This window comes from Ursus arctos, unplaced genomic scaffold, assembly GCF_023065955.2.
Source record: "Ursus arctos isolate Adak ecotype North America unplaced genomic scaffold, UrsArc2.0 scaffold_1, whole genome shotgun sequence".
Classification (NCBI taxonomy): domain Eukaryota; kingdom Metazoa; phylum Chordata; class Mammalia; order Carnivora; family Ursidae; genus Ursus; species Ursus arctos.
In genome coordinates, this window is record NW_026622763.1 from 11,567,875 (window position 1) to 11,595,832 (window position 27,958).

General features: G+C 39.4%; 1 protein-coding gene across 10 annotated transcripts in view; it reads right to left on the reverse strand.

Annotated features, from left to right (window-relative positions):
* Positions 1-27,958, reverse strand: part of EPB41L5 (erythrocyte membrane protein band 4.1 like 5) — a 156,415-nt gene that overhangs the window by 118,606 nt on the left and 9,851 nt on the right. For 5 of the 10 annotated variants that reach the window (XM_057317191.1, XM_057317189.1, XM_057317188.1 and 2 more), the window contains 2 exons: positions 17,913-18,100; positions 8,607-8,711 (listed from right to left, as the gene is read on the reverse strand). In XM_057317191.1, coding sequence (XP_057173174.1) covers positions 8,607-8,711; positions 17,913-18,100 — 293 coding nt within the window. Of the gene's footprint in view, positions 1-8,606; positions 8,712-17,912; positions 18,101-23,592; positions 23,890-24,106; positions 24,313-26,595; positions 26,706-27,958 lie in introns of those variants that run through there. The other 5 variants (XM_048214029.2, XM_026510154.4, XM_057317205.1 and 2 more) reach the window with 4 other exon arrangements.

Genomic DNA, 27,958 nt, shown 5'->3' on the forward strand with positions numbered 1-27,958 from the left:
TTCTTTTGCATATAGTTGTCCAATTTTCCCAACACCATTTATTGAAGAGACTGTCCTTTTTTCCACTGGATGTTTTTTCCTGCTTTGTCAAAGATTAGTTGATCATAGAGTCCAGGGTCCATTTCTGGAGTCTCTACTCTATTCCACTGGTCTATGTGTCTGTTTTTGTGCCAGTACCATGCTGTCTTTGTGACCACAGCTTTGTAGTAAAGCTTGAAATCTGGCAACGTGATGCCCCCAGCTTTGTTTTTCCTTTTCAACAATTCCTTGGCGATTTAGGGCCTTTTCTGGTTCCACACAAATTTAAGGGCTGTTTGTTCCAGTTCTTTGAAAAATGTCATTGGTATTTTGATCGGGATGGCATTGAAAGCATAGATTGCTCTGGGTAGCATAGACATTTCAACTATGTTTATTCTTCTGATCCATGAGCATGGAATATTTTTCCATCTTTTTTTGTGTCTTCTTCAATGTCTTTCAAGAGTGATCTGTAGTTTCTAGAATATAGGTCCTTTACGTCTCTGGTTAAGTTAATTCCGAGATAACATATGATTTTTGGTGCTATTGTAAATGGAATGGATTCCCTAATTTCTCTTTCTTCAGTCTCATTGTTTGTGTATAGAAATGCAACTGATTTCTGAGCATTGATTTTATATCCCACCACATTACTGAATTGCTCTATAAGTTCTAGTAGTTTGGGGGTAGAGTCTTTTGGGTTTTCCATAGAGTATCATGTCATCTACGAAGAGAGACAGTTTGACTTCTTCTTTGCCGATTTGGATACCTTTTATACCTTTTTGTTGTCTGATTGCTGTTGCAAGGACTTCTAGTACTATGCTGAATAATAATGGCGAGAGTGGGCATCCTTGTCGTGTTCCTCATCTTAAGGAAAAGGCTTTCAGCTTTTCCTCATTGAGAATGATATTTGCTGTAGGCTTTTCATAGACAGTTTTTATGAAATTGAGGAATGTACCCTCTATCCCTACACTCTGAAGGGTTTTAATCAGGAAAGGATGTTGTATTTTGTCAAATGCTTTTTTCTGCATCAGTTGAGAGCATCATATGGTTCTTGACTCTTTTCTTGTTGCTATGATCTATCACACTGATCGATTTGCGAGTGTTGAACCACCCTTGCATCCCAGGGATGAATCCCACTTGGTCTTGATGGATAATCCTTTTAATGTACTGTTGGATCCTATTAGCTAGGATCTTGTTGAGAATTTTGGCATCCATATTCATCAGGTATATCGGTCTGTAATTCTCCTTTTTGATGGGGTCTTTGCCTGGTTTGGGGATCAAGGTAATACTGTCCTCACAGAATGAGTTTGGTGGTTTTCCTTCTGTTTCTATTTTTTGAAACAGCTTTAGGAGAATAGGTATTATTTCTTCTTTGAATGTTTGGTAGAATTCCCCGGGGAATCCATCAGGCCCTGGACTCTTGTTTTTGGAGAGGTTTTTGATCGCTGCTTCAATCTCTTCATAATTAATCGGTCTGTTTAAATCATCAATTTCTTCCTGTTTCAGTCTTGGTAGTTTATAGGTTTCCAGGAAGGCATCCATTTCTTCCAGGTTGTTTAATTTATTGGCATAAAGCTGTTGACAAAAGTTTCTAATGATCCTTCCTATTTCATTGGTGTTGGTTGTGATCTCTCCCCTTTCATTCATAATTTTATTAATTTGGGTCCTTTCTCTATTCCTTTGAATATGTCTGGCCAGTGGCTTATCAAATTATTTATTTATTCATTCAAAGAACCAGCTTCTAGTTTTGTTGATCTGCTCTACTGTGCTCCTGGTTTCTAATTCATTGACCTCTACTCTAATCTTGATCACCTGCCTTCTCATGCGTGGGTTAGGCCTGTTCTTCTGTTCCAGCTCCAGCTTCTTAAGGTGAGACTATAAAAACTGCATTTTAGATTTTTCTATTCCTTTGAGTGAAGCTTGGATGGCTATGTATTCTCCCCTTAGGACCGCCTTTGCAGTGTTCCATAGGTTTTGGACCAATGTGCTTTCGTTCTCATTGGTTTCCATAAATTGCTTAAGTTCTTCTTTAATTCCCTGGTTTACCCAATCATTCTTAAGCAGGATAGTTCTTAGTTTCCAAGTGTTTGAGTTTCTTCCAAATTTTTCCTTGTGATTGAGTTTCAGTTTCAAAGCATTGTGGTTTGAGAATATGCAGGGAATAATCTCAGGCTTTTGGTATCGGTTGAGACCTGTTTTGTGACCCAGTATATGGTCTATTCTGAAGAAAGTTCCATGTGCATTCGAAAAGAATGAGTATTCTGTTGTTCTGGGGTGTAGTGTTCTGCATATATTCATGAGGTCCAGCTGGTCCAGTATGTCATTCAAAGCTCTTGTTTCATTGATTTTCTGCTTAGGTAATCTGTCTATTGCCGAGAGCAGAGTGTTGAGGTGCCCTACTATTAACATATTATTATCTATATGTCTCTTTATTCTGTTTAAAAGAGTTGGCTTGTGTATCTAGCTGCTCCCCTGTTGGGGGCATAGATATTTATAATTGTTATATCCACTCGTTGGATACATCCTTTAAGATAATATAGTGTCCTTCTGTATCTCTAACTACAGTCTTTAGTTTAAAATCTAATCTGTCTGATACGAGAATTGCTACCCCAGCTTTCTTTTGAGGTCCATTGGCAGGAAAAATGGTTCTCCATCCCTTCACTTTCAGTCTGGATGTATCTCTAGGTTCAAAATGAGTCTCTTGTAGACAGCAAATGGATGGGTCATGTCTTCTTATTCAATCTCCAACCCTGTGGCTTTTTATGGGAGCATTTATGCCATTCAAACTGAGAGTGATTATCAAGAAAGATGATTTTAATGATGTCATGCTGTCTGTGAAATCTTTGTTTCTATAGATTGTAAATTTCTGTTCTGTATCACTCTTGGGGTCTTTTTACTTTTACAGAACCCCCCTTAATATTTCTTATAGGGCTGGCTTGGTGGTCACGTATTCTTTCAGTTTCTGCTGGTCTTGGAAGGTCCTTGTCTCTCCATCAATTCTGAACAACAGCCTTGCTGGATAAAGGATCCTTGGCCGCATGTTCTTCTCACTTAGTTCTCTGAATATGTCTTGCCAGCTTTTTCTGGCTTGCCAGGTCTCTGCAGACAGGTCTGACCTTATTCTGATGTTCCTCCCTCTGTAGGTGAGGATTCTCTTCCCCCGGCCACTTTCAAGATTTTATCCTTGGATCTAAGATTTGCAAACTGTACTATTATGTGACTTGGTGTTGGTCTATTCTCACTGATCTTGGGAGGGGTCCCCTCTGCCTCTTGGACATGAATGCTTGTTTCCTTCACCAGATTAGGGAGTTCTCAGCTACAATTTGTTCAAATATCTCTTCTAGACCTCTCTCTTTCTCCACCTCCTCGGGGATGCCGATGATTCTGACACTGGAACGTTTCATTGAGTCAGTAATCTCCTGTATTCTACATTCTTGAGATTGTCAAATAAATAAAATCTTAAAAAAAAAAAAAATCCAGAGAGAGAGAGAGACAGCAAGAGAGGGAACACAAGCAGGGGGAGTGGGAGAGGAAGAAGCAGGCTCCCAGCAGAGGAGCCTGATGTGAGGCTCGATCCCAGAACGCCGGGATCATGCCCTGAGCCGAAGGCAGACGCTTAACAACTGAGCCACCCAGGCACCCCAAGATTGGATTTTTTTAAGCCAAGTTCCCACTTTTTCCTTCTTTTTCTATCACCTCATCTTCCAGTTCACTAATTCGTTCTTCTGCCACATTTACCATGGCTGTCAGAGCATCCAGTTGATACTGCATTTGATTCATAGCATTTTTAATTTGTCAGATTCGTTCTCATTTCCACCCTTACAGATTCTCTATTCTCGTTAATATTTTCGTTAACATTTTTTTCAAGCCTACACATCATCCTGACCATTGTTACTCTGAACTCCATTTCTGACAATTTAGTTATATCCATATCTATTAGCTCTGTGGCAGAGGCCATAGTCTCTGTTTCTTTCCTTTGTTGGGGGTTCCTCCTCCTTGTCATTCTGATGAGGACTGGTTCCGGGGATGTACAGAGCCCAAATTATTGACCAGGACCCAAGCAAGATGCACCTGTTTTATAGGGACCTTAGGGATGTGGGCTTCTTGTTTTTTCAGCCTGTCTTCTGGGGAAGAGGCCTGCCATGCTGATAATCAGGGAACCCTGTTTGGGTAGAGGTGCCCCGTCCCCTGTGGCGGGGGAGTGGGGATGGGCACAATGTGAACCGGTTTTTCCGGGCTTTTGTTCTCTGGCGGCTTTCCCTGGCGATTTTCTGTGACTCTTCTGAGAGTAAGAGCAGCAGTGTCTGTATCCAAGCCTCTGTCTCAGAACAAAGAGATCACAGTCTGCTCTCCACTGAGCTCTCCTGGCCACTTTAACCGTTTCTGTCAGTGCTGCTAAAAACGCCGCAGTGTCCTAGGTCGTGCGCCCCACAACCACTCTTCCAGTCCTTGCTCCCAGGGCTGGCACGTCTCTGTCCTTTGTGCTTCTTTTTTTTTTTTTTTTTAAAGATTTTATTTATTTATTTGACAGAGATAGACAGCCAGCGAGAGAGGGAACACAAGCAGGGGGAGTGGGAGAGGAAGAAGCAGGCTCACAGCGGAAGAGCCTGATGTGGGGCTCGATCCCATAACGCTGGGATCACGCCCTGAGCCGAAGGCAGACGCTTAACCGCTGTGCCACCCAGGTGCCCCTGTCCTTTGTGCTTCTAACACTGCCAGCCGCCCCCGGTTCCCGTGCGCGCACCCGAGCTCCCTGTTTCAGTGTGGTTCGGGTGAGCGCTCCCGAGCTCCAGTTTTCAGTCTGGTTGTGCACGTGCTCCCAAGCTCCCAGTTTCAGTCTAGTTTGAGTGCATGCTCTGGAGCTCCCAGTTTTCAGTCTGGTCATGCGCACTCCCTCCCAAGCTCCCGGTCTCAGTCTCTTTTCTCCGCCGGCTACCGGTCTGCAAATCTGGCCCACTCCCCAGTGCAGGTGGCTACTGCTTCCCGGAGCGCGAGCACGGCGGCTCCCTCCCCCTTCCGTTTATCTTCTGATATTTGTGTGCAGATTCACGGCTGCCCGCTTCGTACCTCAATACTCAGCGCCGGAGATGTTCGTTTGTAGAGATCCAGATGTATCTTCCTACGTCTCGGGCTGATTTCGTGGGTGTTCAAGATGATCTGGTAGATATCCAACTCAATTCAGGGGACCAGCTGAGATAAGGTCCCCTACTCCTCTGCCATCTTTTCTCCTCCTCCTCCTCAAGTTTATTACCTTCACCAATAAACTGAATTGTTTGCAAAGTATCAATTTTGTTTCATTCTGGGGTTAAATCTGGCCACATAACAAATACCTCAGAGTCTTCTCTATATTTACTGATGTCATAAAATTGTAGAATTATGTGAGTTAGCACTTTAAGAATATTTAAAATTTTATCTAGAGGTCATTTTGAATAGCTTTCATCTATCAGCTATTGTTCTTCCAGTTCAAGTCACACAGCGTATTTCAGTGACAGCAAAAACAGAAAGTAAATCTTTTCTTTTTTTTTTTGTTAAGATTTTATTTATTTATTTGCCAGAGAGAGAGACAGTTAGAGAGGGAACACAAGCAGGGGCAGAGGGAGAGGGAGAAGCAGGCTTCCCGCTGAGCAGGGAGCCCGATGCGGGGCTTGATCCCAGGCCCCCAGGATCATGACCTGAGCTGAAGGCAGATGCTTAACAACTGAGCCACCCAGGTGCCCCAACAGAAAGTAAATCTTACTAAAATTTAATCTTAATGCCTAGATTTCTGGGCATTGACAAGGATAAACTACAACTAAAAGAGTAGGGATTAGGGGTGCCTGGGTGGCTCAGTTGTTAAGTCTCTGCCTTCGGCTCAGGTCATGATCCCAGGGTCCCGGGATCAAGCCCCACATCAGCAGGAGGGCTGCTTCTCCCTCTCCCACTACCCCACTTGTGTTCCCTCTCTCGCAGTCTTTCTCTGTCAAACGAATAAATAAAATCTTTAAAAAAAAAAAAAAAGAGTAGGGATTAAAAGTTCTAGGGCGCCTGGCTGGCTCAGTTAGAGGAGCATGCAATTGCGTTCTTGATCTTGGGGTCATGAGTTTAAGCCCCATGTACTTAAATAAATAAAACTTTAAAAAAAAGAAAAAAAAAAGAGTTCTAATACTGGCTTTCCCAAAAACTTGTTATGACCAGAAGAAAGGTATCAAGTGAGGGGAAAAAATATTAATGGATCTAGAAATTCAGTAATTATTGATATTAACCAAGAGCAAATAATACAACTTAGCAATGGCTACATGTCTATTTCTTTCCCCAATTACAATAGTCCCCCCTTATCTGTGGGAGACACATTCCAAGACCCCTAGTGGATGCCTGAAACCACAGATAGTACCAAACCCAATATATACTATATTTTTTCCAATATATACTTAGAATAAAGTTTAATGTATAAATTAGGCACAGTAATATATTAATAACAATAACAAATAATAAAATAGAACAATTATAACAATATACCATAATAAAGTTTTATGAATGTGGTCTCTCTCTGACAGTATCTTATTATACTGCACTCACCCTTTTTTTTGCGATGCTATGAGATGATAAAACGCCTACGTGATGAGATAAAGTGAGGTGAATGGTATAGGCATTGTGATGTAGCTTTAGGCTACCACTGACCTTCTGACAACATGTCAGAAGGAAGATCACCTGCTTCCAGACTGGGGTTGAACACGGGTAACTGAAACCATGGAAAGTGAAATCATGGATAAAGAGAGAATACTGTATTTATGTATCCTAAGGAAAATGGTACCTTAAACTTAATGTTGGCATATTTCTACCTCTTTTCCTTCACAACCCTTCAAAAAACAGGAAACTATGAATTATTTATCCCTATCATTCATTTTTTCGTTGACTGCGAGTATAATTCCACTATTTGAAAGATGACTGATGAATGATATTAAACTTAACAGTCAACCAGGCCTTTATATCAAACTAAGCAGTGCACCAGAATTCAATTTGATAAATGTTTTATGTGTCTACTAAATGCTGGGCAACAGAGGTAAGACTCATTCCCTGCCCTCAATGGACTTAGTCTAATCAGAGAGAAATAACATTAAAATGAATAATAAAAGAAACACCTCCTATACAAACTCCATCCAGAGATGAGAACTCTGAAACTATGGGAAATAGCTTAGCTAATTTTTTCATGTATATATGTGTACATTTATCCACTTTTTTTAAAATTAAAAAACTCAAATATACTGTTCTGTAACCTTTTCTCTACATTATTCTATGTCAATTAGTATACTTTAAAAATCACCACTTTTAATGAGCTGCAGATTATTCCATTGTATGAGTATACCAAAATTTAACCAGTACTCTGTTGCTAAATGTGCATGCTTAATTTCTTTTAACTCAGAAAGGGGGACTAGGGGTATGGAAATCAGAGAAATAAATTATAGCTAGCATTATTAACAGCTGTAAATTTAGCCAAGATGATCTATAAAGCCAACTAAGGAGTTCATCTCCAAAAGATATGTTTTTTAATAGTATCTTATAGAGGTATTCTAGTTCATTTATTAATCACACCAAATGAATGAGTGAATGAATGCCCCACTCCAAAAGGAACTTGAGAATTCTTATATATTGTTCCTATGAGTCCTAGATACCAGAGTTAAAGTGTCACTAAACACATACACATACATACACACTCCTCCATCATAGACTTCCAAAACACAAAGCTTAATGTCTTGATATCCTTATCTCTACTCCCCCCCCCCCCCGCCCCTGCTACTGTGACTATCCTATTCCAGGCCTTAACATTACTTTTATCCCCAGTATTTGCAATGACTCTTTCTGATTTCAATCTCTGCCTATTCCAAATAATCCTACACAATACTCCTACATAATACTTCCTGAAGCAAAATATAACCTCCCTGCTCAAAAAACCCCTAATCTCAATTATTAGAGAATAAATATTGCCCATATATTATTTAATAATTTTGGTATTCAGTTTGGATGATATAGCCACTAATCCACCTTCCAATCTTATCATCTACTACTTTCTCTCAAACATCCTCCAGTCAAATCCTAGTATAGTATTCAGATCTTTGAAAAGCCTCCAACTTCCTACCGTATCACATACACATTTCTCTCATCTGAAATGCACATGGTCAAAGAATATTTATAGAATCACAGATCAGGAAGGATCTTGACGATAACCTAGTCTACTCACCTTATTTGCAAATCGGTAACTTCTATCACTTATGCACAAACCCACAAAACTCCCATTTTAGCACCCTTTCCATTATACACAGTGGTTCTCAAACTTTAGTATGCCCAACAACCAACCCAGTGGTCATTAAAAAGACAGATTTCCTAGCCTCAACTGCAAAGATCATACTCTAGTAATAAGGGTTAGGACCAGGACTCACATTTTTTTAACAAGCACTTCAGGTTGTTTTGAAGGGGTCAGAGCTTCAGACCATAACAAGAAAATCAGAAGAAAAAGAGAATGCAGTAAGAATATGTAGCCTTGCAGCAATTAGCACATCATCTGAAATTTTCCATTTCTGCTCCCACACTGGAAACTCCAAAAAACAGCTACTCACTGCTACTTGTGCAGAATCCATAAATCTCAGTCCAAAATAGTCACTTTCAATAAGGTCCAAATGGTACATTATCTGATCAAAGAGCTCTTGTCCTTTGGCTTTTTTCTGAAATGGTAAGAAAATAAATTAATCAATAAATGACTCACAAGAACAACAAGCCTGAACTGAAGATGGTTTTAGTTATACAAGATCTAGGGGTGCCTGGGTGGCTAAGTCAGTTGAGCATCCGACTCTTAATTTCAGCTCAGGTCATGATCTCAGGGTCCTGAGATCAAGCCCTGCTTTGGACTCCATGCTCAGTGGGGAGTATACTTGAGATTCTCTCCCTCTGCCCCTCCCTGGCTCACACACACACTCTCTCTCTCTCTCAAATAAATAAATAGATCTTTACAAGATCTATTTTAAAAAACATTACTTGCAATACCAAAAATACTACCATAAATCAGGTAATGTGTAAGATACTATAATTTTCCAATCAACTACTTAAGGCCAAAAGAGAATTTGTGATCTATATGCACTTTTGCAGAAAGTGTTACTACCTATCAACCAACAAACATTACCTTGTACTAAACGCTGTAAGGAGAAACTCTTACTTTGTCTTGTCAATTTTTAGAGTCCCTAATTCAAAGGAGCTTTATAATGTAACTGGAAAGAGAAAACACAAGAAAGCTTAGATCACTGAAGTACAAATCACGTGGAACTATATACCTGCTAACAGATTTTAGAGACGAGATAGTCACAGAGACTAGAATCATTAGTGAAAACTTGGAAATCAGCCTTAAAATGGAAAAGAATGTAAGGCAGGAAATAGCAAAAACAAAAATGGAAGGTGAGAGGAAATATGGGACAATAAAAAATAGACATAAACGGAGAAGATACCAAATGGGGAGGGAGGGTCGGTAATAAACAAAGAAACTTGTTTGGAAAAAGGAGTTCTCAAAGTGTGGTCTCAGGACCCAAAGTTTACCCCAGATACTTTCAAAAGATCCACAAGGTCCTAGGATTCTCCTCATGTAACTCAGTCAAAACAACATACTGCAAGAGAGTAAATGCAGAAGCAGAAAAGAGAACCTAAGTATGTTCTCTTAGACCTTACATTAACAAGATATGCAAAAGTGCATAATACAATGCTACCCTTCTCACTAAATTGTTTTGTTGTTTAATAAAATAGCTTTTTTTCACAAAAATACCTATATGTTACTAGGGCACCTGGGAGGCTCAGTAGGTTAAGTGTCTGACTTTGGCTCAGGTCATCATCTCAGGGTCCTGGGATGGAGCCCTGCATCAGGGTCCTCACTCAGCGGGGAGTCGCTTCTCCCTCTCTCTGCCCTTCCCCTGTCCTGTGCTCTTGCACGCACGCACGCACTCCCTCTCTCTCTCTCAAATAAAATAAAATAAGTAAAATCTTTAAAAAAAAATGCTTGCATGTTACTTATAACTTACAAGGAGTAGATTGCTGCTGTTTTAAAATTAATCAATAGATAAATGTTTAATTTTTCAGTTTTAATTTCTAACAAGGTAACTATCAATAGATACAACCCACATAAGCAAAAGCATTGTTAGGATCTCAATTTTCAACGATTTTCATACATATCCTATCCATGCCCCTCCTCCTATGTAATTTAAAATTTTGATTTAGGGTATTTACACATATCACAAACACACACACACACACACACATTTTTTTACTGAAACATCAATCTCTGCCTTTTAATGGACATCTTTATTTCAACTTGTATTTTTGCTTTTCCTGCACTTTTTACAAACTTTCTTTTTGATAAATGAAAGTGTTATCCATATATCCCTTTCCCAAGAGAAGAACTTTACCATGCCTCATGCCCGTGATCTCCCCTCCATCCAATCCTCAGGTTTATGAACATACTTTCTCTTATTTTTCTCTTGTTGGGGCTAATTTTTTTAAGACAATAATCTTTATTTTAGCATTTTGAATATTCTTTACACTCTCACATGTATACATCACATATATCTAATAGCATCTGCTAGATTTGTTTCTCCACTCATCTGAGTTCTTTCTACAGAAATGTTCCCCATGTGGAACTTTGTATGGCTAATCTTTAAAGGTCTTCTATGTTTGAGAATATTTTAATCATGCTCTTACACTTGAACGACAATTGTCTCCTTATAAAATTCAAGGTTCAAAGTTATTTTTTTTCAATACTCTCTTCAATATTCCAAATGTATTACTCTTTTTCTTGCAGCTTATGTTGCCATTGAAAAGTACAATGACAATCTGAATTCTGGTCCTTAATAATGTTATTAATTCTCTTGGTAAGCTTTTAGACTTCTCTAACTCTGATAGTATCAAATTTCAATATAATGTGTCTAGGTGTGGTTTTTCCCCTTAACTATATTCGGTATTCTATTGGGCTTTTAAATCTGTAATCTTTCATCTCCCTTTAATTCTGGGAAAACAATCTATTTCCTCAAGTATTTTTCCTGTATTTTTCTCATTTTAAATTTCCTACCTAAGTTCTGGCACTTCAACTTTCTTTTTCTTTAACATATATGTTCATTTAATACTCATAATTACTCTGATTATGGTTTATTTGTCCATTTAACAAATACTTAACACAGAAAAAAGTTCAGAAAGCTTTAATAATACGACAAAACTGCATAGCTAAAAAATGACAGGCTAGAATTTGAATTTTGTTGTCTCCTAAGTTCCAGTTCCCTAAGGGTTACACACCACAACAAGATTTTACCTGGAATGTCACCTCTCAGATCAATAACTAGATACCCCCAACTTCTTATCACAACCTTGTCTCTAACTTGTTGATAAAATTACTCTCAATACTTAGGTTCTCCAACTACATGGAAATTTCCGGTACACTGACCCCACTTATTAACATTCATAAGCCTCCACTTCTTTTTTTTGAACATAACATAAAATTTGCCATCTTAACATATATAATTCAATGCCATTAAATATATTCCCAACATGTACAACCATCACCATATTCATTTCCAAAACTTTTCATCATACCAATCAGAAACTCTGTACCCATTAAACAACCATTCCTCACACTCTTTCCCTTCGATCCCTAGTAACCTCCTTCCTACTTTCTGTGGCTTGTGAATTTGCCTATTCTACATACGTTACATAAGTAGAATCATATGATCTATGTCCTTTTGTGCCTGGCTTATTTCACTTAGCATAATGTTTTTTCATCCATGTCGAGTAGGCTCCAAAATTTCATTCCTCTTTAAAACTGAATAATATTCCATTGTGTATATATATACCATGTTGTTTATCTGTTCACCTGTTGATGAACATTTGGGTTGTTTCTACTTTTTGGCTATTGTGAATACTGTTATGAACAACAGTATACAAGTATGTTCGAGTCCCTGCTTTCAATTCTTTTGGGTATCTACTTAAGAGTGGAATATAATTCTACGTTTAACTTTTGAGAAACTGTCCAACTGTCTTCCGTAGTAGCTGCACCATTTTGCATTCCCACCAGGAACGCATAAGGTTCCAATTTCTCCATATACTCCCCAATATTTGTTATTTTCTGGGGTTGTTTTGCTTTGTTTTGTTTGATACAACTATCCTAATGCGTGTGAAAGGATATGACATGGCGCTCGATCCCAGGATCCTGAGATCATGACCTGAGAAAAAGGCAGATGCTTAACTGACTGAGACACCCAGGCATCCCAAGCATTTGCATATTTTCTTTGGAGAAGTATCTATTCAAGTCCTTTGCATATTTTAAAGAAAAATTTTATTGAAGTGTAGTTGACATATAATAGTACATTAGTTTCAGATGTACAACATAGTGGTTCAACAATTATATAAAGTACAAAATGCTCACCACAATTAAGTGTAGTTACCATCTGTCACCATACAAAATTATTCCAATACTACTGACTAGATTCCCTATGCTTTAATTTTTATCACCCTAACTTATTTATTTTATAAATGAAGTCTATACCTCTTAATCTCCTTTACCTATTTTAGCCACCCCCCCTTACCCCACTACAAATTCAATTTTCAGCTACATCTAGACCATCACTGGCTGCTTATATTCTTCTTTTCCTTCCACCTAACAAATTATTCCAGGTTACCACCTCTTTCAAACCCGGTCCTCACTTCACATCCCTCATGCACTGTTGGAGGGAATGTAAACTGGTGCAGACACTATGGAAAACAGTAGGAAGGTTCCTCAAAAAATTAAAAACAGAAATACCATACCATCCAGTAATTCCACTGCTGAGTATTTACACAAAGAAAAAAACACTAATTAAAAAAGACACATGCACCCCTATGTTTATTGCAGCATTCAGAATAGCCAAAATATGGAAGCAACCTAAGTGTCCACCGATAAATGAATCAATAAAGAAGATGTGGTATCAATATACAATGGAGTATTACTCAGCCAAAAAAAAAAAAAAAAAAGAATGAAATCTTGCCATCTGCAACAACATGGATGGATCTAGAAGGTATTAAACTAAGTAAAATGAGTCAGAGAAAGACAAATACCATGTGATTTCACTTATATGCGGAATCTAAAACACAAATGAACAAAACACACAAAAAAACAGATTCATGAATACAGAGAATAAACTGATGATTGCCAGAGGAGAGGCAGGTGGGGGGATAGGCCAAAGAGATGAAGGGGATTAAGAGGTACAAACTTCCAGTTATAAAATCAATAAGCCACAGTGATGAAAATACAGCATAGGGAATATAGTCAATAATATTGTAACAACTTTGTATGGTACAGATGGTAACTACTTATCACAGTGAGCATTTCCTAATGTATATATAATTGTCCAATCACTGTGTTATACACCTGAAACTAATATAATATTGTAGGTCAACCTATATTTCAATTAAATTTTTTTTAATTTTTAAAAATTTTTAAAAACCAGGTAAGAAAACTACAAGTTTTTTCTAAATTAAAGTGAGCAAAAGATTTGAATAGACATTTTTCCAAAGAAGATGTACAAATGACCAGTACACATACAAAAAGATGCTCGTCAGTAATCATTAGGAAACTACAAATCAAAACCACGAATGAGGTACCACTTCACACCCATGAGGATGACTACAATTTAAAAAATGGAAAATCACAAGTGTTGAGGATGCAGAGAAATTGGAACCCTCCTACATTGCTGGTGGGAATGTAAAATGATACAGTTGCTATGGAAAACAGTTTGTCAGTTCCACAAAAAATTAAACATAGAATTATCATATGACCCAGCAATTCCACTCCTAGGTATCATATCCCAAAGAATTAAAAACATGTATTCTACCAAACACTGTACAGGAATATTCACAGCAGCAGTATTCACAGCTGCTAAAAGACAGACACAACCCAAATGTCCATCAACTGATAAATGGATAAACTAAATATGATTTGTCATACAATGGAATATTATTCAACATAAGAAGAAATGAAGTACTGATGAATGCCACAGTATGGATGAACCTCAAAAACATTAGGCTAAGTGAAAGAAAGGTCACAGATTGGATAATATTCCATTTATATAACACATCCAAAACAGGCAAATCCTTAGAGAAAGAAAGCCAACTAGCAGTTAGCAGGGGCTGATGGGAGTTACAGAGTTTCCATCTGGGATGACAAAAATATCTTAGAACTAAACAGAGGTGACGGTTGCACAACATAGTGATTGTACTAAACGCCAATGAATTATGCACTTTCTAAAGTTTTATTTATTGAAGTAATCTCTACACCCAACATGAGGCTCGAACTCATGACCCCAAGATCAACAGTCACACACCCTCCAACTGAGCTAGCCAAGGCCCCCCGAATTACACATTTTAAAATGGTTAATTTTATGGGGCACTGGGTGGCTCAGTTGGTTAAGCATCTGTCTTCCGCTCAGGTCATGATCCCAGGGTCCTGGGATTGAGCCCTGCCCTGGTGCCCTGGGATAGAGCCCCAGTCCGACTCCCTGCTCAGCGGGAGTCAGCTTCTCTCCCCCCCGCCCCCAAACCCAGTGCTCTCTCACTTGCTCTCTAATAAATAAATAAAATCTTTTTTAAAAATAAATAAATAAATAAAATGGTTAATTTTATTTTACAGGAATTTTTCAATTAAAAAATTATTCATTAAAAAAGATATTAAGAACCACCCCCACAAAGAAACAATTGACCACAGATGTATGGGTTTACATCTTGGTTCTCTATTCTGTTGCAATAATTTATGTTTTAGATTTTATTTTTAAGTAATCTCTACACCCAGTGTGGGGCTCAAACTCACAATCCCGAAATCAAGAGTTACATGCTCCACTGAGCCAGCCAGGCACCCCTATGTGTCTATTATTGTGCCAGTAGCACATCATCTTGATTACTGTTGCTTTACAATAAGGCTTAAAACTAGGAAGTGTGAATCCTACTACTTTGTTCTTTTCATTGTTTTGGCTATTTTAAGTCCCTTGCAATTCCATATGAATTTTTAAATAAGCTTGTCAATTTCTACAAATAAATCAACTGGTATTCTGGTGGGGATTATGTTGAATCTGTAGATCGATTGGTGTGTACTGCCATCTTAACTATGTTCAGTCTTCATAAACATAGGATAGCTATAAATGTTATTTATCTAAAAGTATAACTACACATGCTATATAACTTAAAGCCTTCAGCGCCTACATCAGCAAAATAGATATATTAAGATTATCATTTTTTTATTAATTTAAAACTTGGGAGATGCAGAACGATAAAAGACAATTTACTAAACAATACTAAGTTATAAATCAAAGTTTCTGTGGCATTTCCAAAGAGCAAATTTAAGAATCAGATAGTTAGAAATTTCTGCCTGATGCTTTTATCATTCACTGAAAGGCATCAGGCATTCTCACTGCAATCAGTTCTTTAAAAGGCGGGGGGGGGGGGGGGGGGCACAGGTAGAAAGTACTTAAATCCCTCCCCCAGTTTTGAGACGAAGACAGCAGAAGGAAGAAAATGACCATTACTACTGGTATATTTTAATCTGAAGTCCATATAGCTAAACCATCTATTTAATCACCGATAATCACTTACATATTGCCTGGGCAATCATCTTAGTTCCACAATGGCTTGCTGTGATCACTAGTGATTGAATCCTAGTGGGAAATGAGTATGTGCTTCATCCAATTTCCAAATTCAATTCTAAATCCTCTTTTGGAATCATACTAGACTGGCTGAGAAGCTAAATCAAAAAAAGGGAAAACTTTCTTTTTAGAAATTAATATTCCTCTGGTTTATTTTTTTCTTTTAGTAAAACAGTTTAGCTGGCAGGCCAATGCCCATTTTATATCCATGCAAACATCTAGACTTAGATCCTAACTCTAGGATTTCACCTGCAGAGCTGAAAAGGCAATTGTTCTAGTTCCACGAAAAGTCAAATTTCAAACTCTTGGCGTTTTCACTGCAATTGTCTGCATGAGGTCAGCTAGCATTCTGGCCCTCATCAAGCATCACATGCACCCTACTGAGCATACCAAGCACACGAAACGATTCTATACCAGTCACTAGCCATTTGTTCTACTACTTTAAAACCTCAAGCTGTTTCTCCTCCACACTACACTGCCTCCTTAAAAAGATCCTTTACTAAGTCTACTTTCCTAGTATCAGCCTCTCCATCCGCAATCTTGAGACTTCATACTTCAAACATTAGGTAATAAGAAACTTCTTTCCAGTCTCTTACATAGCAATCTCAAGCTTTTTATAACATATCTAATGATATTTTAATGGAATAGTACACAAAACCCTGAGGATACTCATCAAGAAAGAAATGAATATGAAAACTCCTCAAAAGCATCACATATTAGAATGCTTGACAAACCCTCAAGAAGCGCTTACAGTAGGAAAATGTAAACGCCTTCAAGTCTTCCAGAATCAAAAACCCTAAAGATGTCCTAACGTAAAAAGATAATAAAACATACCCACGGTGATGACTTCAAAACACTTCAAGAAATCCTATGTCTAATTTTATCACATTCCATTATGTTTTAAATGTGTAAGGTATATACCTAGTACATTCTAAATTATCCAATTAATCAGAATATTAATTTAAACAAACGAATTCCTTAATCTCACTCTGTGAGTTAAAGATCACAGTTAAAGGTTAAGTTAAAGGTCTTCCAGAGTATATTCAACTGTGTACTGTAGCAGCATTTAGGCTACCACCCTGCACCTTTTTTATTGCATTTTGGGTATATAGGTGTATACTAAAAAGAATGTGTAGGGAAGGAAGACTGTGAACATCCAATGACACACCAAATCATACATTTTATAGCTTAGTTACATAAATCTTTTTTTAAAGATTTTATTTATTTATTTGAGAGAGAGAGAGAATGTGCACAGGGGAAGGAGCAGAGAGGAAGGGAGAAAGAATCTCAAGCAGACCTCCTGTGCTGAGTGTAGAACCCGATGCAGAACTCAATCCTGCAACCCAGAGGATCATGACCTGAGTGGAAACCAAGAGCCAGAGGCTTAACGGACTGAGCCACTCAGGCACCCCATTACATAAGTCTTTCAATGCAGAACAAAGACATCTGGTATTAGTAAATAGTTCAGAAAGAAACTCAGCTCCAGCCCAAACCATATAGCTACCTCTCTTGCTCCTCAAAAAGGCCTAACTTAACCCCTTTCAAATATATCAGACTGTTTCACATCATGAGCTATAATTATACACTCATAACTGCAAAAAGAAACCACCTACAATTTTAATAAAATCACAACATCCTGTCTTGAAATAAAGATTAAATAAAGATTACAGTACATAAAAAAACCTCCTCTGCGAACTACTTTGGGAGCAAAGAGATAAACCGTCAGAGCTGAGGAGTATGAAGTCCTTTTACTCCATTTCATTAAAATTTCTGCGAGCACACTAAACTGTTGAAGAAGTATTTGTTTTGAGGAAAAGTGAGGAATGTTTTGAAAATTAAAGAAAAATATATAGAATTAAAAGTCTTGCAGTATACGTGTATCATTATTCCCAAATATTCTCACTGTTTTAATAACTGCTCAACAAGGATTGTGAGAAATCCACTAGAGTACCCTATGTATTGCCATCATAAAGAACACATATAAAGTCACAAATGATCTGTGCCAATAAATGCCCTATCATTTAAATATTTCAGGTAACTTCCACTAATCCCAGAGAAATACTATAATACTGGGTATCTAAGGTTACCTGATCCATGTACCTAACATTACAATGCCTGATCCATACTAATCCATATTACCTAATTTCCTCACAAAGTTACCAGTAGAAAGTTCAAATGAAGAAAGCGGTTTCATATAGAATCTGCAAATGGTCAGCAGGACCTACATACCGGCAAGTCCACACTAACATCAGTACCATCCAGAAGAGACACCCGACATGTGATGATGGACTTAGAGTCCCCAGCTGCAGGAATGTGTGTGGCAGCTCGTTGAGCTTCTCGGAGTCGTTCCTTCTCGGCATGTTTACGCATTGAGCGACGCCCAAGTGTTCTACGGAAGAAGCTCAGCATTTTTGTCACTACAAAACCAGAGAGAAAAAGGTATTAGCAGACCCCCCACAACGTGCAGTCAAACAAATGGTGTTATTTAGTAAAATCCTATGGCCATTACAGACATACTATTAAAAGGAGAAAGTAAATTTGAAAAACATAATTAAAACTAGCTACGTCAACTCAAAGTTTCTGAAAACTTTTATATAAAATAGAGCTATGACAGCATTTCTAAACTTACTGGTCTATTTTATAAGGAGCTGACAAGAGACAACAAACATTTATGAAGTTTATCAGGTCTTCTAGGTCAATGAATTTTATGTACAGTTGCTGTATAGCTCTACAAATGTTAGGAGACAATCCATACACTAACACACCGTTTCATGATCATAACAATCCTAAAAAGTTCCAGTTCTTTTTTGAGCAATCACAATAAAAATACAAAAACAGGCGCCTGGCTCACTCAATGGGTGAAGCACTCAACTCTTGATCTCAGGGTTGTAGGTTTGAGCTCCACATTGGGTGTGGAGATTACTTAAAAATAAAATCTTAAGGGGTGCCTGGGTGGCTCAGTTGTTAAGCGTCTGCCTTCAGCTCAGGTTATGATTCCAGGGTCCTGGGATTGAGCCCCGTGTCGGGCTCCCTGCTCAGCAGGGAGCCTACTTCTCCCTCTCCCCCTGCTTGTGTTCTCTCTCTCACTGTCTCTCTCTCTCTGTCAAATAAATAAAATCTTTTAAAAAAATAATAATAAAATCTTAAAAAATAAACAAATAATCACCTAATTCAGCTAAAATAAAAATATAATTCAAACATGTTTTTATTAAATATTCTATTACTTAAAGATTTTAAATTGCTATTTAATAGAGTCAATTCTTTAAAATGTTAAATTATTTTAAGGCCACTTCTTTTCTTATCTTTATTAATAACACTAAGTTTAGTCAAAATAATTAAGACAGCTTTAGTAATTTTATTTTTTTTAATTTTTTAAAAGATTTTATTTATTTATTTGACAGAGAGAGTGCACACAAGCAGGAGGAGTGGCAGGCAGAGGGAGAGGGAGAAGCAGGCTTCCCACTAAGCAGGGAGCCTGATGTGGGGCTCGATCCCAGGACCCTGGGATCATGACCTGAGCTGAAGGCAAATGCTTAACCGACCGAGCCACCCAGAAGCCCCCAGTTTAGTAATTTTAAAAATACAGCAAACACAAATGGTAACACCATAAAAACTATCTTGCTAACCTAATGTTTAATTTATGCAAATAAGAGAATGAGAAAAATAAGTTAATGATTAATTCCAGAGAAAACAAGAAAAGAATGAGAAAAATAAGTTAATGATTAATTCCAGAGAAAACAAAAAGTTGAGCAGAAAAGGGAAAGTAATCACAGTATACTACATGACTTAGCTAATAATTGTTTATTCATAATACTATAAACACTAAATACTGATCTAAGCATAACTACAGAAGTAACTATAAGTGGAGGTACATAACAGAGGTGGATGCAGAAAGCCAATTCCTCATCTTGCCAAGTTGGAATTCAACAGATAATTCCTGAAACCAAATATCAAGAAGTGACAATAAAAGCATGTTACTTAAAATGTGAAAGTGTTAGTCTTCAGGACAGAACTCAGCAGAGCGCTATTTTTCAAAAGAAGCCTTCAGATTAGATGACTCACCTAGACATATTTATAAACTTGATTAAAATAAAAGCTAATTTAAAAATAAATACCAGCACATTAAAAAATAAGTGCCTATAAATTGAAGATTATCATATACATATCACACATATGGATATTCCTACAAAACTGAGTAAACTGGCAAAGCCGTAAGACTTGTCCTTTGTATGTTCATCTACTTAAATCCCAAGAAAATAAAATTCTAGATTGCTTTTCAGTTTACAAAGCACTCATATATAACATCTGGCTGCAGTCTCTTTCTCTTCAGGTTTCTCTTCAGACATTGCTCCTTTTGCACTTTGCTATCCATTCTCATTTCAGCTGCCTAAGAAAGGTACTTGTTATCCTAGACTCCCTATTTCTTAACTCAACTCTATCTATATCTTCCCTGAGAAACGTTCTCTGATAACCAAGGAGTTAGTCACTCCCATCATCACATGTCCACTGAAACTTGAAAACATTTTACCGTTTCACTAATCAGATTTTAATCATTTATTTACATGTCTGTCTCATTTATCATAAGCTCCTAAAGACATAATTCGTATTTTGAAGAGCCAGCCACCCAGAACATTTCATCATCAAGTACAACAAATGGTTAGCAAATAATCTTACTTGCTCCTCAGAAAAACTTCCCAAAATATTGTCTTATTTTGATGAGTAGACTAAGGGTCCAAGAAATGAAACCAACAAAGACAGAGACTCAAACCCCAATTTTTCTGATTCCAAATCTTTTTTTTTTTTTTAAGATTTTATGTATTTATTTGATAGACAGCCAGCCGGAGAGAGAGGGAACAAAGCAGGGGGAATGGGAGAGGAAGAAGCAGGCTCCCAGCAGAGCAGGGAGCCGGATGCGGAGTTCAATCCCAGGACTCTGGGATCATGCCCTGGGCGGAAGACAGACGCTCAGCGACTGAGCCACCCATGTGCCCCTGATTCCAAATCTTGGTCTCTCTAGCTACTACATCACAGAACAATTCATGTAAAACTAGTATTTTAGAGATAAGAAATCATCAAAGATAGTAGCTAAAAAGAGTATGAATGAAAATACAAGCACAAAACATACATGATAAATGTGTTTTTTTAAAAACTTCAGCTTATTCGACAAATTGCAAGGGGGAAAAAGAAATGCAAAGAAAACCACAGATTAAAACAGACTTAAAATACATATCCATCAATCACAATGCACCTACATTAGATCCTAATTCAAATAAACTTTTTTTTTTTAATTGTCTGATGTTATCATTGGGGGAAGATAGGTTAAAGGTATACGGGAACTCCACTATTGTAACTTCCATGTAAGTCTAATATTACTTCAAAATATAGGAAATTTTAAAGTCACACATCTGTTGGGGTGTCAGGGTGGTGCAGTCGGTTGAGCATCCGACTACCAGTTTCAGCTCGGGTCATGATCTTGGGGTCCTGGGACTAAGCCCTGTGTCACTCTGCACTCAGCGCAGAGTCTGCTTGGGATTCTCTCTCTCCCTCTCCTTCTGCCCCTCCTGCTCACGCTGTCTCTCTCATTCATTATGCAAGTAGAATTAACTTGCTAAGGAAAAGCAAAGCTTCATTAAGATTTAATAACTATGTATTCTGAACCATAAAACCCAATGCCACTTCTTTTTACAAAATATAAAAGCAACTTACACGAAAATAAATTTCAGATGGACTAAGAACTTAACATCAAAGAAATGATAAAGTACTAGAAGGAAACAATATATTAAAGAGCTTTTAAAATTTTTAAAGGATTAATATGCAGTTTGATAAAGAACTATCACAACCATTAAGATAATGCAACAGAAAAAAATGGGAAAGATATGAAGAAACAAGTTCTAAAAGATATCTAATGAAAATATGTATAAAAAATGTTTGACCTCAACAATAACAAAGGAAATCTAAATTAAAAAATAAGATACTGTCTGTCATTTAAGACTCAAGAAAGCCGGTGTTGAAAAGGATATGGGAAAAACAATCACCCTCATACACTGTCCTCTTTGGAGGATTTAACCACGCTATCAAAAATGTTAATATGCATACACTTTCACTCAGCAATTATATTTCTGGTAGGATATCCTAAGAAACAGGATGTGATCCAAGCTGTAGAAGTAAGGATTTTCAGGGCATAATTTTAAATTTTAAATATGTCCATCAACATGCCAGTGGTTAAACAAATTACGGTACATCAAATGGTATACAACACAGCTGTTTTTAAAATACAATTGAATTAGACACGGACAAAATTTGTAAGTGAAAAATGAAATCAGAGAAAAGTGGTAAGCTTTATCCCACTCTAAGGTGGGATACCTACATATATACAAAAGGACTAAGACATGCAAACCATTAAGTATCCCTGGAGAGGGTCATGTGGAGATATTGAAGTCTTCTATAATAAGCATATATGAATGTGTCAGAAGAGTTTTTAAAAATTGTTAAGGGACACTTGGATGGCTAGGTCAGTTGAGCATCCAACTCCTGATTTCAGCTCAGGTCTTGATCTCAGGGTCATGAGTTTAAGCCCCGCGTTGGGCTCCATGCTGGATGTGGAGCCTACTTAAAAAAAAAATTTGTTAAAAGAAAAAAAGTTTTCCCATATTCACTCTTTCTCCATCCCCCACTACCACTTTCATTCTAAATGCTACAGCACTGGATTTTTAGCAACCACAAATGTGATCCCAGTTAAAAAATCTTTAATGGTCTTACTCTGAATCCGGCTCCTCCTACCTGCCTGACCCTTCAGACAGCCCACTCCCAGCTGTCCACTCTGCTCTAGTATCCCTTCTGCTCAATCCAACAATCTTTTTAACTGTGGACCTTTTTTTTTTTTTGGCTGTTCCATCTTTCCGGAATGCTCTTTCCACTTCACCTCTCTCCCATTTCCTCAGAAATGCATTCCCTGACTTCTGAGTCTAAATTAGGTGCTTCTTTTAGTACTCTTAGACTCTTTACAACATTTACCAAAACTGTAATTAAATACCCAATTGTTTAATTATTTTTTTTTACTGGGTACTTCCCCACTAAGACTCAAGGATCTGATCCTGACTCATTCAGCAAGATGACCTAGCTAGCACAGCAATCAGCATATCAGGCACTCAATAAAGAACTTGTCTGACACTAAAATGATACAGTGGAATTCTCAGAGAGTAGGTTTATGTGGGCTCTTTTTAACACGTTTTTAATCTGTGATTTCTCATTTTTCTCTGTAAAGAAAGGTATCCTTTACAATCGTAAAAATGTAAACTGAAGTAAACCATTAACTGCCTAAATTAACTGAAAGTTTTTTTAAATGTGTACCTAAAACTCAAGTTTGTCATGAAATGTGTATACTCTCACATGTGACCGGTGGCCACATTCTTTGGTAGGCAATTGCTTTTTGATAAAGCAATATACCAATATACAGCAAGTGCCATAGATATTGGTATCTTTTGTCCCACCAATCCCGACACAGAAAACGTCTGCAAGAGAGTTAATTCAACAAAAGTAATATATATCATTTTCTAATGAAGCTTACGTACAAAAAGAAGAAAACCCTGCAAACTAGCTTACGTGTACGAATAACCCACTTTGTTAAGTAGGGTGCAGCTCGTTTTATCAGTCAGAAATAGAGTTAGGGGTAATTTTTCACCTAATTCTTAAAAAAATACTTCTGATACTAATTTAAAATGTTGTCAAAAGGTTTAAAAGACTTGGGTCTTATCGCTTTTACCTAAAATTCGTGAGACTCAGTAACCATTAAGATAGTGACAGGTACAATTAATGTTTACACACGGAAGAACCCCATCCTTAACACTCCCAGAGCCACGGGTGGGGGCGGAGGAGGGCCCTTTGGATCCCGCCATTGCTGGGAACCCACCTGCTTCTCACAATTTCCAAGTGTCTCAAGTTTCAGTCCAACGCAAACCAACCCCAGAAGTCCACTCGGGTTTTAAGACCGTGACACGAACCACGGTGGGTTTTTTCCCTTGACCTGCCACATCCCCCTCGCCAGGCGGACAGCTAAGCCGAGACCTCTCAGTGAAGGGCGGCCCCCGGCTGCTCGGGAGGGAGCCAGGGCCGGGACCGGGCAGGGGTCGGGCAGGCACACATTAACCCGCCTCACCCCCGGCTCCCCGCTCCGGCCGCGCCGCGCAGTATCGCCCGAAACTCATCGGCCCGGCCCCATTGGCCGCCGCCGCCCCTCCCCTCCCGGCAGGTTTAATATTTTGCCGGCCGGCCGCAGCTGGGGCCGGAGCGCCCCGGGGCGAGGCCGCGAGAACAGAGCTCCGGCGCGAGTCAGACTGGGTCCCCGGAGCGGTGAGGGGAAGCGGGGCGTGGACCGAGCCCGATACTTGGGCAGTGCCGCCGGGGCCACTGGGCCTCGCGCTTACCTGGGCTGGGGACGGAGGTGCGGTGGCTAAGGCGGCGCGGAGAGCCGGCGACGCGAATGTAGACGTCCCTAGTGCGACTGAGGAGGGGGCGACTCCTCTGGAGACGCCAAGAAATGGCGGCCTGAGGCGCGCGCCCACCCTCCGCTAATCCTCTGAAGGACCCCAGCGGTCCGCCGGCCCGCCCCTTAAAGCCCCCTCTAAGCTCCGCCCTCCGGGGCGGGGCGCTCTGCTCTTAAATGGGCAATGACACCGCCCCGGAAATCGCCCGTCTGGGTGAAACTCGGGTTAAACCGGCGATGCCAGGCCTTGCCGAATCGGCTTCCAGTACTAGAGGCCCGGCGTCCCGGGCTGGTTTAAAGGGGCGCTGCCGAAATCCAGCCCTATCAAACTCCTCCTTGGGAGGGGGTGCACGCCCGCAGAGAGCCCCCAAATTAGTCCCATCCGAAAGGTAGCTTAGCGCAGTCTGAGCCCAGCGTCAGGTGCTGCTAGATTCATTCATCCATTCGTTCGGGAAATTAATTCATTCAGCAAATCTTTAGTGCCCCGTTGTTAGAGGAACTTTCATTGCAGTGGGGAGAAAGACGGTAACAAATACATATCAAATAGTGGTATCATGAAGGAAAAAAAGGGAACGGGACATAGATTTCTGTTTAACATAGCGTGGGCAAGGAGATCCTCTGTGACCAGGGGACATTTCATCCGTTCTTTCTAGAGATAAATTGTGAAATTGCCTATTATGGGCCAGGCTGTTTTCCAGACACTTAAGATACAGCAGATAATCAAGACAGACAAAAATCCCTCATGCAGTTTAAGTGCTAGCAGGAGAGACAGAAAAGAAATGAGATAAATTAGTAAAATTAAATACTATGTTAGGCAGTGCTAAATGATAGAGAAAAACCAAAGTAGGGGACAGAGATAGGGAATAAGGAAGTGGTCATTTTAGATAGACTAGCTAGGTAAGGAGGAAGTTCTCAATAAGAAGGTGACCTTTGAGTGAAAATCAAAAAGAGGTGAAGGAGTGGTTCTGTGGACCCCTGGGGGAAGGGCAGAGGTTAACTCCAAAGGCCCCGTTGGGTGGGTGCTTGGTCTGCTCAAGGAAAGTCAGTGTGCTTAGAGAATAGATAGAGCCATGGGAGGTGACAAACCAGGGAGGAGAGAGCTGTGAGGTGAAGGGTCTTATGAGCCTGCCTCCCAGTCTGAGGAAGTCAGAGAGTCAGTGGCAGGTGTGAGGGTATGAAGTGCATGAAGTCCCTGCTGGCTGAGATGAGAATAGGCAAATATTCAGCCCCTTCTGGAGATTTGGCACTGCCTGTCCTCCACCATCCCAAGACTTAACAGTTGGGCTTGGCGGGGACATCTGGTCTCTGCTTCACGTGGTGTTGGCTGGGGCAGCTCAGTGGGAGTTGGAGTTACCAAAATGGCCTCATTCATCTCTGTGGCGTCTCAGCTGGGATGGCTGAAATGAACAGCTGAGTTCTGCCTGGGCCTTTTTCTCTAGCAGGGTAGTTGGGTGGCTCAGACCCGGAAGCCTATTAAGGAAATGCCCAGAAGTCACACCGTGTCACTTCTGTTGCCTATTATGGTCAAAGCAAGTCACAAGGCCAGGCCAGTTTCAACTGGGATGGGAATAAGATCCCATCTCTCTTTTTTCCTTTTATATACATCTTTCTTTACTTTTTAAAAATAACTTCATTGAGATATGTCACATATGATACAATTCACCCATTTAAAGTGTATACTTCAGTGGTGTTTAGTGTATTCACAGAGCTGTGCAACCATCATTACAATCTAATCATAGGACATTTTTATTTCCACTCATGGGAGAGGCAGCATGGGAGTACAGGGATGGGAGGAATTGTTGAGGGTCATCTTTGCATCTTTATCTCAATAAAAAACCAATGGTGATGATTATGATATAGGAGGGAGGGAAGCCATGGATGTACACATGAAACAAAAAAGGGCCATAGTTTGAAGCTGGGTACGTAAGTACATTGAACTATTCTATTTTATGTATAGGTTTAAATTTTTTGCGTAATAAAAAGTTTTTTTAAAAAATACTGTCTGGGCTCTCTACTTCTTGGAAAGTCTTCATGTATCCCCCAGGGGACTGATTACTCCAGTTTGAAAACTACAGTCTTTTTTTTTTTTTTAAGATTTTATTCATTTATTTGAGAGACAGAGAGATAGAGAGCACAAGCGGGAGAAGAGACAGAGGAAGAGAGAGAAGCAGGCTCCCCACTGATCAGGGAGCCAGAGGTGGGGCTCCATCCCAGGACTCTGGGATCATGACCTGGGCCGAAGGTAGCCGCTTAACTAACTGAGCCACCCAGGTGCCCCTGAAAACTACAGTCTTGAGTGCCATCCCCCCAGTCTATCAGGGCTGTCTCCCTCCAGGTATTTATCACCCAGCATCTCCACATTTGCAAGCTGTATTGTAATTTATCTGTTTACTGATCAATATCATTTTCTGTCAAGACTTACAAACCTACCTCGTTGTCCTAAACTGTTGCATAGCCCACCAATCTGGAGAAAGTCTCCTCTTGTCCCCTTCTGCTGAATCCTTCTCTCTACCTCCTGTCAAGGGTGGGGTTGAGGGAGGCTGTAGATGAGGGGAGAGAAGTAGGTGAGAAAGATGATTATAGGCTGAATGAAATATGAAGACTTCGGGAAGAAGAATGGAACCTAAGAACTTAAGTCATGGAAGATTATTCTTAGACATAAATACCCCTGCAGTATCCCTATTTTGTGGCAATTGGTCCCCTAATTGGCTCCCACCAGGGACAGAGAAGTTCCTCTCCTTGAACACAACTGAGTTAAGTAAAAATGGATTTGGCTACAAGTAATACACAGTACAATTAACTACACTTACACAAGTAAGTTTAATGTTTTTCACATAAGTAACCTAGAGGTAAATGGCTGCCTAATATTGGTTCAGGTCCTCAACAATGCAAGGATCCTAAACACTTTTGCTCTTTCTGTTCTGCCATCCTTAGCATGTTGAGTCTGGTTTTTATGCTTCTAGCCTACTGGCCACAGAAGGGCTGCAGTATCTCCACCCCTTCTGAGTTTCATGAATGAAAGGGAAAGGGGGAAAGAACTTCATGAAGCCTTGTCTTTTAATTCAGGGAATGAAGTCCCACCACCCCGTGTCATCAGTCAGAACTAGATTACCTGCCCAGACTTAGACTACTTACTGACCATAAGGTAAGGGAACACAATAACATCTTTACACCAATCCTGGTTCACTTGGGGAAAGGCCTGCTCTCCGATCTGCGCTCTCCATTAACTTCTTGAACAAACCCAAGTTTTATTAGCAGCAAAAGGGGGTGTTGCAAGGAAGAATGACTATAGAGGGTGCTTACCACAATAACCCACTTTTTGGTGGGATTGTCCTAGCTCGTGGAAAGATTTTCCTTATTGAGCCAAGAGGTGTAACAAAAGGACTGTTTAGAATGGAGAGGAGAGGCCAGCAGGGGGAGCTCTCACACTGCTCCACTCAGACCCCACAGGAAAAGATGTACCTTGCAAGTGGATGCTGGGTTAGCTACTTACTTTACTATCCCAGTAGAAAGTAGAAAGGTTTTTCTCCTCCCCAGCCAATGAGAGGCCGTCACAACTCAACCAATGAAAAGCCCCTATACTGGGAACTCCCAGTTTACTTCAATGGACTTTTTGTCTTCAACAGCCCACACCACAACTTCCCACGCTCCTCTATTAAAAAGCCATCCTCTCCTTGGTTTTCTGGACTTGCCTATGGTTTTGCCATAACTTCCTTGTGCTGAATGGCAATTCTCTGCTGTTCCTGAATTTTTGCCAGTGAAATAATTGGCAGTTTTAACAGAACATCCTCAC